The 14,354-nt window shown below is 34.8% G+C and overlaps 1 protein-coding gene across 8 annotated transcripts in view; it reads right to left on the bottom strand.

The window, feature by feature from the left end:
- WRN (WRN RecQ like helicase) overlaps window positions 1-14,354 on the bottom strand; it is a 147,975-nt gene that overhangs the window by 108,742 nt on the left and 24,879 nt on the right. For 6 of the 8 annotated variants that reach the window (XM_073902423.1, XM_073902424.1, XM_073902425.1 and 3 more), the window contains exons 2-6: window positions 7,029-7,136; window positions 6,279-6,391; window positions 2,574-2,719; window positions 1,552-1,700; window positions 534-683 (exon numbers count right to left, since the gene is read on the bottom strand). In XM_073902423.1, the coding sequence (XP_073758524.1) occupies window positions 534-683; window positions 1,552-1,700; window positions 2,574-2,719; window positions 6,279-6,391; window positions 7,029-7,136 (666 nt within the window). The remainder of the gene's footprint in view (window positions 1-533; window positions 684-1,551; window positions 1,701-2,573; window positions 2,720-6,278; window positions 6,392-7,028; window positions 7,137-14,354) is intronic. The other 2 variants (XM_073902428.1, XM_025886089.2) reach the window with 2 other exon arrangements.

The raw sequence follows: 14,354 nt of genomic DNA, 5'->3' as shown, positions 1-14,354 counted from the left end.
ATTTCCTGCAAAAAACAAATAATGCTATACATTAAGATAAGCCCAGATTTCAGTATGGATGAATATGTAAATATGAAAATACAACTGACTAACAGCAGTGGAAAGCTAAATTTGGAGGTAATTTTCCTAAATTTTTAGCACATTTTAAATGTAACTGTAAGAAATAATGCCAGTTTCAATATAGAAACTATAATTATTTTTATCTGAAGTTGCTTATAAATCAAATACATCATCAGTACCATTTGCGTTTACTCAGCCTGTGTTTATTAGCTTTCCATGTTTTCAGAGAGATTACATTTATTACATAGAAATTGGACATTATTTTGGCTTCATGACAATTAAAAATACTAGCACTTTGGTACTTGCTAATTAGTATTGAGAATTATCAGTTTCACTGAATGTCTTAAGCATTTTTAATGCCAACCTGATTTAAAATATTTTAGAGTTTGTACAACCATTACAACAAAATTCTTCTAAAGTAATTTATTATAAAGTACAAAAAACATCATAATTTAAAGATCTTTGGTACATACATACGCATCAGTGGCTGCATATAGTTTCTGATCCTCAGTGAGAGGAAAATCACTCCAATTGCTACAGCGAATAGATCTGTCTTTCAGAAGCTGTTTGCCAAAGAGGTGTTTAACCAAACCATTGAGGCTCCAGATCTCTGTACATTTCAGCTAGAAGTAATGAAAAATCAATACGGCAAAAAATTATTTCTTTCTATTTTCAGATACTCCTAAATACCATCAAATGCCCATGCCGCAAATAAAGTTGGAAATGTTATACCAAAATATATGGCAGAAATAGTCCTTAATAAATTTCCCATCACTAGAAACCTCATTTTCAGTCCACATTATAAGAACTGAACTCTGGAATTTCCCCAATGTAGGTATTAAAATTCCTGGACTGTAAAAGTATTATTCATGGAAAAAAGCTGGATAGGTTGGTACGCTTTCTATCCAGCCCAGTGACTATCTGGCTAAACATGAGAATTTAACTTAATGACTACATTAATAAAATATATGAAATAAGGGTGATGGAATTGATGGCCAAACCTCCACTAAGCCCATCATACCACAAGAGCTACATTATGCTTTCCCTTAAAAAAAAAAAAAAAAAAAATTGGTATAAATAGATCAAAGGGAAAAACTTAAAATACAATATTTAAGTTTACAAATATATGAAATAAAGTGAAATAGTACTAAAGGGGGGGTGACTAGCTTAAAGAAATTTCTCTAAGGCAATGGATTAGAACTGAAGGTTTTCATTACTCATTTGGGACTTCTTTACTGTTACAATAACATACGCTTCAAATATTTTTTTCAAAATATCTAACATTCAGATAGATGGGACATTCTGTGAAACACAATCTTATTTATGAAAATAATATATGTATCACATCTACCTTTTTTTCTTAAGTTTTTATTTAAACTCCAGTTAGTTAACATACAGTGAAATATTATTTTCAGGTGTCCCAACATGGTGATTCAACACTTCCACACAACACCCGGGGCTCATCACAACAAGTGCACGCCTTATGTCTACCTTTTCATTGGCAACATCTGTCAGCTCCACAAAATTCTTCAAATCGATATCAAAGTCACACAGAAGTTTCCGCTGATCTCCTTTGATTCCTACACCTGCTTTTTTAATTGCTTCATTTTCAAGCAACATTTTTAATCCCTGAGGAAAAACTGTAACATTTTATTATTATTTCCATAGGTTCTATCAAGTATTATTGATTTATTTTCTACTTCTTACACATTCTATGTTTATATTTTTTTTTTAAAGATTTTATTTATTTATTTGAGAGAGAGAGAATGAGAGATAGAGAGCACGAGAGCGGGGAGGGTCAGAGGGAGAAGCAGACACCCTGCTGAGCAGGGAGCCCGATGCGGGACTCGATCCCGGGACTCCAGGATCATGACCTGAGCCGAAGGCAGTCGCTTAACCAACTGAGCCACCCAGGCGCCCCTCTATGTTTATATTTAAATTTGTTTATGTTAAGCTTAAATTCAGAAACACATTCACCTTGAGTATTTTTTTAAAATACTTTATTTACTTATTTGAGAGAGAGAGAGAGAGAGAGAGAGAGCACAGAGGGGAGAGGGAGAAGCAGAGAGCCCAATGTGGGGCTCAATCCCAGGACCCAGGGATCTTGACCTGAGCCAAAGGCAGCCACTTAACTGACTGAGCCACTCAGGCACTGCCACCTTGAGCATTTCTTTTCTTACCTGAAGCAAAGTCCTGACTGATAAATGACAAGACAAACAACTGGTTTGAAGACTTCCTCTGCTAACATTAACAGTATATTCCTGATCAGTTAGCCCCTCCAAACTTCAGTTCTATACTGTCTAAACCAGGAATAATATCAATGCCTGACAGAGATGTTGTAAAAATAAATAAAACAGGGATATGAATGAATCAGGTGGAACATGAATACTTCAATAAATGTAAGGTGATGAGAGAAGCACCAGCTAATTCAAAAGCTTAATTTTATAGGAATAAAGTTGACATAATACAACTATCAACCATATAAAAATGAAACAAAGAAAAGAGATACCAACCTGACATAGAAGAAATATGAAACAAGTAACATCTGCTCTCTGACACACATAACTGAATCAGAGCAACTCTGCTTGGTTTCCCTTTATTGTATACTGGTGGCCATTCCATGTCAAATCCTACCACACCTCCAGGAGACAGATTCGTGCTACAGGGGGGAAAACAGTGCAAATTAATTACATTAAAATTTTAACTTCTATATAACTTCTGCATTCCAAAAATTAAAAGACAAGCCGTATATGGTAGAAGATATCTATGATACAAAGACCTGATAATAAATAGCCAGAAAATATTAAAAATTCCTTGAAAAGTTGGTAAGAAAAAGACAGATAATCCAGTAAGAAGGAGGAGCAGGAGGGGGAGGAAAAATATAAACAGGCAATTTCCATAAGAAAATCCAAATAGCCAATAAATCCAAATAAATATGTGAAGACATGAAACCTCACTTGAAATCGGATGCAAATTAATCAATATAATTTCATATATATATGAGTGGCAGTAATTAAAGTCTCACAGGATCAAGTGCTGAGAAAGATATCTACCTGTGGGACTGCTCAAACACCGGTGAATGTAAATTGGTAAAATCCTTTTAGAAAAGGCTTTGACAATATTTAGCTGAAGATGTATAAACACTATGACCTGCAAGTTTTTTCTCATAAATATATCAAACTCTCAGATGCGCACAACCAGACAAATATTTAAGAATGTTCATTGCAGGGGCACCTGGGTGGCCCAGTCGGTTAGGCATCCAATTCTTGATGTCGGCTCAGGTCATGATCTCAGGGTCTGGGACTGGCCCTGCATCAGGCTCTGAGTTTATCGGGGAGTCCGCTTGAGGTTCCTCTCTCTTCTCCCTCTGCCTCTCCCCCCACTCACACTCGTTCGTGTGTGTGCGCTCTCTCTCCCTCTCTCTCTCTCTCTCGCTTTCTAAAGTAAATGAATAAATCTTTAAAAAATAAAAATTGGCTTTTAAAAAAGAATGTTCATTTTAATACTGCTCTTACTGGCAAAAATGGAAACAAACTGCATTTCCATCAACAAAAGAATGGACAAATTGTGGCATACGGAAACAATTAAATATTAAATACAAATTAAAATAAAACTACATATACCCAGAAGAAAAATTCTCAAAAAACATAAAATGTTGAGTCAAAAACTTGTGTTTTTGACTCTCATAACAGCATATGGTATTTGGGGATATAAAAGCATAGATATAATAGAAAACACATGAGGGAATGTTAAATGCTGAACTCATGATAGAAGGTATCTCAGAGGGCTGCAAGGGGGGAGAATCAGAAAGGACATACCTGGAGTTTCAGCTGTATTTTATAGTAACATTTCTTAATAAAGATTTAAAGAAAATGGATATTAAGATTTGCTAAAGCTAGGGTTTTGTTATATTATTTTCTATTTTTGTTTATATTTGCCTATTTTATAATTTTTAAAAGTTAAAAATGTATATCACAAAAGAATCTCAACTTCTGCATTGGGCCAAGATGGAGTAACAGTGATCAGACACACCTTTCCTCTATGAACAAACAGAAAATTGGACAAAATAGGTAAACAACAGTTTTCAGACACTGAACAATAGGCAATACAGGACTATGCTCTCTGAGGGAAAGGAAACCATGGGGGAGCCCCTACAGCTGCCCCCGCTTTCTATCTGGACTTTCCAGACACCAGAACAGGGAGAAGTCAAAGCAGAGCACTGAGTTAGGGAGACAGGGTGCAGAGCCAGACAGGCTGAGGGAGCTGGAAGTAGTTCCTGGAGAGGAGGGAGCTAGGCAAGAAAGAGAATGCACAAAGAACAACCAGGGAATCATCAGATGAACAATTCCTAGGGCTTACAAGCAGGGAAGAGGCATTAAAGCTCTGAAAAGTCACCTTAGAGAGTCTTGTTGATCGCCTGGGGCAGTCAGCAAAGACTCCATAAGGGTCACACCTTATTATAGGGCTAAATTATTCCCAGAGTAAAGACTCCTATCGACCTGCCCTAATAAATCTTAAAAATAAAGGCTCAAAAGGTAAAAGCTGATCTTCAGGTAACTTAACTGTCTGACAGAGCAAAGCTCTTTTCCTTGAAGAAAAAGAAGCAAATCCAACACTCAACAAGGTAAAATCACAATGTCCAGTCAAAACCACTGGCATTAGGAAAAAACAGGAAAATGTGACCCCCTAACCAGGATAAAAATCATTTCATTGAAAAAAACCTAAAATAATGGAATTAACAGACAAGCACACTAAAACAACCATTATAAATATGCTGAATATGTTCAAATATTTAAAAGAAAACATGAATATGAGAGCCAAAATGGAAGATATTTTCTAAAAAGAAACAAATGGAACTTCTAGAGACGAAAAATACAATAAAATTAAAGATTCACAGAATGGGATGACAGACACTACAGAAGGAAAAAAGTGAACTTGCAAACATAGCAAAAGAAACGATTCAAACCAAAACACAGAGAGAAAAAGAATTAAAGAAAAACAATAAAAGACTGAAAGGGAAGAGAACCCCATGACCAATGACACAGTATTAAGCAATCCAATCTGTGTGTATAGAGACTAACAGAAGGAGAAAAGAGTAACAGGATAAGGGGGGGAAAAAATCTAAAGAAATATTTTAAATCGGATGAGACTAGAAACCACACAGCCAAACAGCTCAACGAACCCCCAAGCAGGATGAAGACAAACCACACAAAACCTGTGATAGCAAAAATCTTTAAGGTAGCCACTGCGGGTAAGACAAAAAAGTCTGCCTATCATAATATACTCAGAATTCATTGGAACTACATTCCTCAAATCACTTTAAGCTTATTGCCTTTAGATCTCACATGCTACAGCACTGACAAAGGTGAGATGGTGGAGTTAATATATAATCATAAATGACAGATTTTACCTTCTCTATGAGACAAATTTTGTTCTATATAATGAGATCCAAAAGTGGCCAGTTAACCATAGTAGGAGTGAGGACACCTGAATACTATTTCTAGAATTCATCTACCACCAGAAGATCATTAATAAATAGATTAACTTACCTCTGTATCTTTCAACCATTGCAATGTACAACAGTTTAAAAAAAAAAAAAAAAAGACAGGTATAGAACTTCAAAGATCTGAATGATTCCCTACTTCTCTCCTTGTAAAACACTTCAAGAGCCTTGGATTACATTATTGCATAGTCCTAATTTAACAAGGCAATTTTAAAAAATACTAACAGTCATTTCTAATGTTCTTCTTAGGAATCATTTGCTATAATTGTTGCTAACTAAGGGCAACAGAGCTGATCACAACCATTATTCACTACTAGGTTCTTATTTTTAATGAAATATAAAAGGGGCACTTGGAGGTTGAATAATTCTTACAATTTTGTCCTACATTGGTGAAATAAACAATGTGTTCATTGGTTCATTGGTGAAATAAACAATGTGCTTATTTAAGTATTTAAATACTGAAAGTTACAAAAAATTAGCTAAGCAATAGAAAGGATTATGAATGAACAAACAGGTACATTACACATTTAATCCAGTGATTTTAAGATTTTTTTAACATAAAATTAGAACTTGTCAAATGATATTCTACATGTAGAAATGGTTATCTATGGAACACACCTTAACTGTAAAATTCAGTATACTTACAAATACTGTTATAATAGTTATCTTCTAAAGGTCCAAATTCAAATGAAACTAGGAAATTCAAATCTCTTACCTAATATCTTCTGACAGAAAAGAACAATCACTAGCTTCATAACTATAAACAATGGATCCAGTGAATTCTAAGAAAGGGAGGTCATCTTCGAAAACACTCTTCTGAATAGATGCCTTGAGTTAAATAAAATTCCAAAAAGGCACAAATAAAGTTAAATAAGAGATGTTCATGGAAAAATTAAAGTTCAGTGAAGCATTCAAATTATAGTTCTAAGTTTTATCAACTAATGTTCTATAGACTAATGAAGTCATAAGGACAATGTAGCAAAAATAAAGCCATCCAAAAATTATTTTTCTAAAAAGCTTACTTGCAAACTTCTAATCCTATTTTCATAAGAGCACTTATTTTATTAATTTTTTTCTGTAATTATATTAGTATTCTAGCTGTAATAATGTTGCCTTAAGTTGCTGAAGAGTGGCTGGTGGATCTTGAACCTAAGAAAAGTTAAACTTGCTTACGCACAAAAACTCACCAAAATAAATACTGTCTAAATTACCTAAATTAGAACAAACTAGTAAGGTCAACCATACAAACTAGATAAAAAGGTAAAATACGGAGTAAGAATCCCCATTTTGTAAGCCCCATTAAAATTTAATCCCATTCACCCAATAAATGACTAGGTTGTGGTTCAATCACACAACAGCAACTAACTTAAATGGTGACCTGCAGTTTACAAGTGAGGACTGACTGATTTTACAGTCAAATTTACATTAAATTTCCATCTGAAAGAATAATTGGTGAACCGCACACCTTTCCTTCTACTGCAGGACAGGTCTCATTCTGCACAGACATCCATTCAGGAAGTTTCCGCTGCTGTGGAGTTCTTTCCAACTTTTTTTCATTCATCTTTAATAGGCTCTAGTTGCAAAATTCAAAAAACAATTACTCTGTGAATAAATATAGTGCAATCTTTGAGAGAAAACTCAGAGAGAGGCCTGTGGATATGACTGAAGAACCAAACATGCACATTTAAAGTTAGAGCATTTGGCCCACATGTAGATTTTAAGAGCTGGAATTGCAAAACAAAAGGAAACATATAATATGCTGGATCTAATAATTATATATTTAGTAGTATTTCTTCTTTTTAAAATAAGTGAGCCAATTTAATTGAGTTCTAAGGTTCTAGTAGTTTCAAAATCCTATTATTCTATGACTTTGATCCTTTCAAAGAATAATCTTTATCTCATCACCAATGACAATCCTTGGGTGTGTAAATTCTTAGAGATTTTGACATCTTTAATTTTCTTATCATCTGTCCTAAGATCTAAGTAAACTCCGCAAACGGTTGGACTTGTTCACAAGTCTACTTGAAAAATGAATTTTTAGACAGAACAGCTTTTTTATATTGAGTTTTTTTTTATTAAGCTCTTGGCCTAATAAGTGAACAAATTTCCCTAAGAATAAGAGTTTCACAGAGGATATTTTTAAAAATCTGTTACTAGCTGTGAGGGCTCTTCTCAATGTAAGCCACACGTAAAGAATGGTTATAGAAAACACAGTGAATAGGAGAACCATGACAAACTCTTTTTGTTAATGGCAAATGGATCCATACACTGGTGTGACCCAACATACTACATTGAAGTAGCTTTAAGTTCTTAATAAATCTTTCCAACTCCAACCTTAGTTCCTATTATCTCAAATTTCTAGTAAAGGGGCAGCAGTTTTAAATTTATACCTGAAGATTCTTATGAAATATGTTTATATGAAATAATCACAGCAACTATTTATGATTTAGGGATAACCTGTCATCCCTATTGATACTTAGCAATAAAAACCCTGAAGAAATTACACAGTATCAGCAGGTATCCATTTTAATTGCTCATTTTCTCAAGCATGAACCCCTGGGGGAGGGGAAATGAAAGACCTCAGCCCGGGATCCCAGTAATACACTAATAACCTCAAACCAGAAGGTAGCCTTGTAAACCTATCAATGATACTTACTAGCAGAAAAATACCAAAGAGGGGCGCCTGGGGGGCTCAATCGTTAAGGGTCAGCCGTTGGCTCAGGTGATGATCCCAGGGTCCTGGGATCCAGCCCCAGACTCCCTGCTGGGGTGGGGGGGTTGCTTCTCCCTCTCCTATACCCTCTGCCTGTGTTCCTGCTCTCGCTGTCTCTCTGTCAAATAAATAAATAAAATCTCAAAAAAAAAAAGAAAAATACCAGAGTACCTATCTAGAAAATGCTGTGCAAGATATAGCTCAATTATCTTGACTGCTCATCACAAATGAGCCTGGAATTATGGATTTATTAATTTATGGCTGAAAAATGGGGAGTAGTCAAGTAAGCTGTGTAATTAAGAGAATATAAAACAGGAGTTCCAAAACCAACACAACTTCCTCTGTGCAACTTTTTTTTCTTTTTTTTTTGCACACATTGCTCAAAACTATTCTGTTAATCCAAAACCATAATGTGTCCTATTGCAAAAGAAAAGGACATTTTTGGAATCTGTGTCTGACAGTCTGGGGATCCTCCAAAAAAAGAATATGCCATCTGCACTTGGTGCTTGCTTGTATTCTTTGAATCATTAACAAAGTTTGGCTTTGGGTAAGATCTATGATTCACTGAATCAGAATGGACAACTCAAGTATGAGTGTTACATTTATATTATATTAATAAGATAAAATATGTAAAATATGTTTTTATATTTTATTTTATAAAACATTTTACAAATGTTAGTAGTTATTAATACATTTATATGTGTCACAAATTCAAAACTCTTAACAAGAGAGTTAAAAATTGACCCCGAAGTGTACTTTTATATATATTTTGTTCTTAATCTTAAAATATTATTTTTATGAAGTTGGAAAACAAGTTTTTGCTATACACAGAGTAGATAATTTGCAAAACTGCCAGAAAACTGTGGTTTCAGCAAATAATAGACAACTCTATAAAAACAACTATAAAATCTTGGAATTTTGTAAGTAATTCATTCACACTGCCAAAACAGAAATAAACTTCAGTAACTCTTCCCTGAAGCCACCTATAACACTAAAATCATTTTAATTTGAAATGGCTAGTTTTCAGATGTAAAATACTTTTTTCACACAAAATTCTGTCTAGATGCTTCTAGGCAAAGAATTTAAAAGTAAACCTGTTTACAGACCTAACATCTTTGTCAAATTTACTTAGATCTCAGGACAGATAAAAAGCACACAGAAAATTAAGGTTGTAGAATAATTTGCAACAAGGAAATTCTTCAAGATACCTGAGGATTTTAATCGTTGATCAGATAAAGGTTATTCTTGGAAGGGATCTGAGTCATTGAATAATAGAATTTTTTATTTATATACTTAGTTGTTATGTTGTTGAGTATAAACAACTTTGACAAGTCTTTTTCTAAAATCAAGTCTTTTATCATCTCATAACACTTCATCTTGTACCATTAAAAGATCTTAAATTCCTCTTTGAAATAAATACAGATGGTCCCTGACTAACAATGGTTTGACTTGGGATTTTTCAACATTACAACAGTGCAAAAGCAATACACATTCACTAGAAACCACACTTGAGATTTTGAACTCGGAGCTTTTCTTGTGCTAGTGATGTGTGGTACGAGCTTCTGTGGTGACACGGGCAGCTCCCGGTCAGCCACACAGTCACAAGGATAGACAACCCGTACGCTGACAACCATCCTGTAACCATGCAACCATTCTGGTTTTCACTTTCAGTATAATATTCAATAAATTGCATGAGATATGCAATACTTTATTATAAAATAGTCTTTCTCTCAGATGATTTCAGCCATTGTAGACTAATCTAAGTGTTCTGAGCACGTTTATGGTCAGCTAGGCTAAGCTATGATGTTCGGGAGGTTAGATGTATGAAATACATTTTCAGCTTCCGGTGGTCTATCCAGGAAGTCCTAAGTCAAATAAGATCCGTAATATACTTCGATTTGCTTCGGTTTGGACTTTCCTGGAATCATCCTGCCTGTCTATTTACCATTATCTGCTACTTTTCAATCTTGGTGACTTTTTTAAAGGCTGCCCCTAAACAATATACACCTGGGATTTTTATTTTTTTATTTTCCTATTTTTTTGTTTTGAATAATCCCATTGAACATGTCTTTCAATAGGGTAATTCATCTCATTTGCATTTAGTGTAAGAACATGGGTTTTCTCTTTCATCTTACTTTGATTAGTATTAACTTACTTTCTTCAGTTCTTACTTTTTTCATTTCTCCTGATTGGCTGAAATTACCCTTCATACTCTTTTTCCATTATCAGTGACAAAATGTCAATTTTTTTCCATCCTATTACCATACTATCTCAGGAAAATAATGTAACAATATCCCTTCCCCACCATGACCCTACACTTGCACTGTCCTGTTTTTACTTTGGCACCCTTCTAATGACTGTTTTTTGTTGATGTGGTTTTGGTTACAGCCTGTTAGTTTTCTTAGTATTGCTCTTCTATTTCAACAATCCTTACTACTTTTTAAACATTTTTATTATGAATTTCATCATCTGTTATATGTAAATATACTGTTTACCATCATTTCCTCTTCCCTTTGTCTTACCCCTCTTGAATCTTTGTTCTGACTCGATTGTTTGTTTAGAGAACTCTTTAAATTATTTTCATCAGGTAGAATATGAAGGTAATAAACTCTGACTCCCTGTATATGTGAAAATGTATTTCTTCAAATAGACAGAATGATGTGTTGGCTGAGTATAACAGTCCCTCAGTAGTCTGTAGATATTCTTACTATCTTCTACCTTTTGATGCTGCAAGTAAGAAATCCATTGTTTCTTTGATGCTTTTTCTATTGTAAGTCACCTATTCCCCATCTGGGAGCTTGAAAGACTTTCAAGGATTTTTATATTTTAAGGAGCCTAAGCATAAACTCTATTCTCCTTGGGACCAGTGAGTCCTTGGAAGTCTTTTTCTTAAGATGAGAAAAATTTCCCCTCAATATGGGTTGAATTGTATCCCTCCTCAAAAAAAAAACAAGTGTCGGGAGTTCTAACCTCAGTACTTCAGCATGTGGCTCTTTATTTGGAAAAAGTCATTACAGAGGTAATCAAATTTAAACAAGGTTATTACAGTGGTCTCTAATCCAAACTGAGTGGTGTCCTTACAAAAAGGGGAAATATGGACACAGAGACAGACATGCACTGAGAGAAGATGATGTGAATAAACACATGGAGAAAGAGTCATCCATCTACAAGCCACAAAGAGAAGGTCTCGAACAGATCCTTCCCCCACCACCACCCTCCGAAGGAAACAACTCACCAACAACTTGATTTCGGACTTCTGGCCTCCAAAGCTAAACTATGAGACAATAAATTTCTGTTAATCATGGAGTTTGCAGCACTTAACTATGGCACCTGCAGCAAATTAATATACCCCTATTTCTAGTTTAGTTATTAACTGCCACTATCTCTTCCCTTTTTTCCTTCTACAACATTTATTCACATGCTGGTGAATTTCTTCCTGCCTGGATTTCTTCTCCTAGACTCTATTTTTTCCTTCCTGACTACCATCTCTTTAATTTTGTTCTTTGTATTTTAAGATACTCCTTACACTTGACTTCCAAGATGCTAATTTCACTCCCAATGGTGATAGCCCTTTTCAGTTTGTCTACTGAATTTTTATAATGTTAAGATCTTGATTGTTAGTTCCAGAAAGTTTCTTTATTGCTCTAGTTTAGTCCCTATTATTTCTTTCGTTTATAAAAGTTATAATCTAGTTCAAATATCTGTTTCAATAAAAGTCTCCTATTCTGGGTGTTCTTCGGTCTTCTTTCCACTGATGCTGGCTTCCTTATTAGTTGGACTGTTGCTTTCCTTTGCCTGTAAAACTGTTTACCATCAGCAGTGCTCTTAGGGTCCCTGAGGAAGCTGCGAACAGGACAAAGTCTCTAAGTCTTCCACTTAAGTATTAGGAGGCAATTTCTCTATTCACAGGTCTCCCAAATTGTAATCTCAAGACCTAGACCACCAGAACACTAAGTTCATCAGTATAACTCCTCTAGAAGCACTCTAAGACAGGAAAGATCAAGTAGGCGTCCTAGGACCAGCTGTTCAGTTCATTCAACAAATATCTATTTCGTTTTCAGCCACATTTGTTCTACCACAGTAATTCCACTGAGTATTTTATTGAGGGAATTATGTTTCAATTCCTTTCTTACCCTGCAATTTTCCTTTTCAACCACTTTGAATTCTTTTATTTTTTTTCTCTTTTTCAAATTTTTATTTAAATTCTGGTTAGTTAACATATAGTGTAATATTGGTTTCAGGGGTAGAATTTAGTGATTCATCACTTATATATACCACCCAGTGCTCATCATAACAAGTGCCCTCCCTAATACCTATTACCCATTAGCCCATCCTCCACCCACCTCCCCCCATCCATCCTCTTCGGTTCTTTTATTAACACATTTCCTGCTGAATCCACTGATAATACTTATAAAGACTTTTAGGTTTTTTTGTTTAGAAATTATTTTTTTAAAGATTTTATTTATTTATTTGACAGAGAGAGATAGTACAAGCAGGGGGAGTAGCAGAGGAAGAGGGAGAAGCAGGCTCCCCACTGAGCAAGGAGCCCAACATGGGGCTCAATCTCCCATGACCCTGAGATCATGACCTAAGATGAAGGCAGACGCTTAACTGACTTGAGCCACCCAGGTGCCCCTAGAAATTATTTTTTATCAAGGGTCAACTATTCAGCTAAGCAAGCTTGATAGCTGTTGATTTTTCTCAAATACATGATGATTCTCGATGCCCACTTCATTTATAAATGAAGGTCTATACCAGGAGTCTACAACATTTTCAACTTGACGGCACATTCAGAAAATGAAAATATTTTTATAGCATACGAGGAAGGCGATCTGGGAGTGTATGTATGACATTTTGTAAAAATTGCATTATACCTTCATTGTAAAATTAAATTTTTTTATACAAGAAACTAAGTTGTTTAGATGAACATAACTTTTGCATATTAGGCTGTTTATTTTTTTTTAAGATTTTATTTATTTATTCGACAGAGAGAGACACAGTGAGAGAGGGAACACAAGCAGGGGGAGTGGGAGAGGGAGAAGCAGGCTCCCCCGCTGAGCAGGGAGCCCGATGTGGGGCTCGATCCCAGGACCCTGGGATCATGACCTGAGCCAAAGGCAGACACTTAACGACTGAGCCACCTAGGCGCCCCTAGGCTTTCTGTTTAAAACGGCTACATACAACTCCTGATTAAAACCTTTTAACATTTTCTTAATATTCTATATAGCAACCATCACAGAGAAGATTTATTAGCACAAGTGGTAGCAAATGGCAAGAGGCTTTGCTCTAAAAGCCTGAAAACTTCTTTTTCACTATTAACCAGCATTCCAACAACTCGACCTCTTTAAATTGTACTTCAAGAAGGCTAAAGTTCTTTAAATCTAACAGCTTCTCCTTTTCTTCTACTGAAAACTATGTTAATTCCTTCTGATGATATAAATAAGTTTTGAATATAAATGAATTTTTTATATCAAGTATTTCAATATAGTGTGCTAAAGCTCTGTCATAGACATAATGCTGAATTTGCTCCACAAGTATTATTAATTCATCCTTAGGACTCAAATGATACCCATTAAATGTCACTTCTAAAACTATTTTAACTTCACTCTCCCAAAGCTGAATTATCACTCTGAATCCACAAACTTTGTCAGTACATGTTAATATATTTTCCACATAATCATTGCACTTTTAAGTTAATTCAGGTGCTCAAAATGTCAGTTAAGAATACTATTTATGGAAGCCAATAACTATACTTCAACAAATCTGCAAAGTAAAAACCATTCACATGGAATAATTTGAAATTTTCTTTTAGCTTATAAATCTTTTAGACTGTCAATATACTTCATTACTGAAATAGCTAGCCACATTTATTCACCTAAAGCTGAAAAGAAAGTACTATAGTAGCTTAGACTTCATTAGGTTCACCATTTTTATGACTTCATTTAATGTGGAACTCAGAACTACAGGCAAATTTTAATATACAGGAGCTTCTCTGTGAATAAGACAACTTATTACTTAGAATATCAGGGTCTTTTTTTTTTTTAATTGAAGAGCCTAAACCTTCCTGTTATTACCAGT

The sequence above is a fragment of the Callorhinus ursinus genome, unplaced genomic scaffold (assembly GCF_003265705.2).
Source record: "Callorhinus ursinus isolate GAN/ISIS: 27379988/994484 unplaced genomic scaffold, GSC_fseal_2.0 scaffold17, whole genome shotgun sequence".
Classification (NCBI taxonomy): Eukaryota; Metazoa; Chordata; class Mammalia; order Carnivora; family Otariidae; genus Callorhinus; species Callorhinus ursinus.
This window is presented reverse-complemented; position numbering and strand designations above follow the sequence as displayed.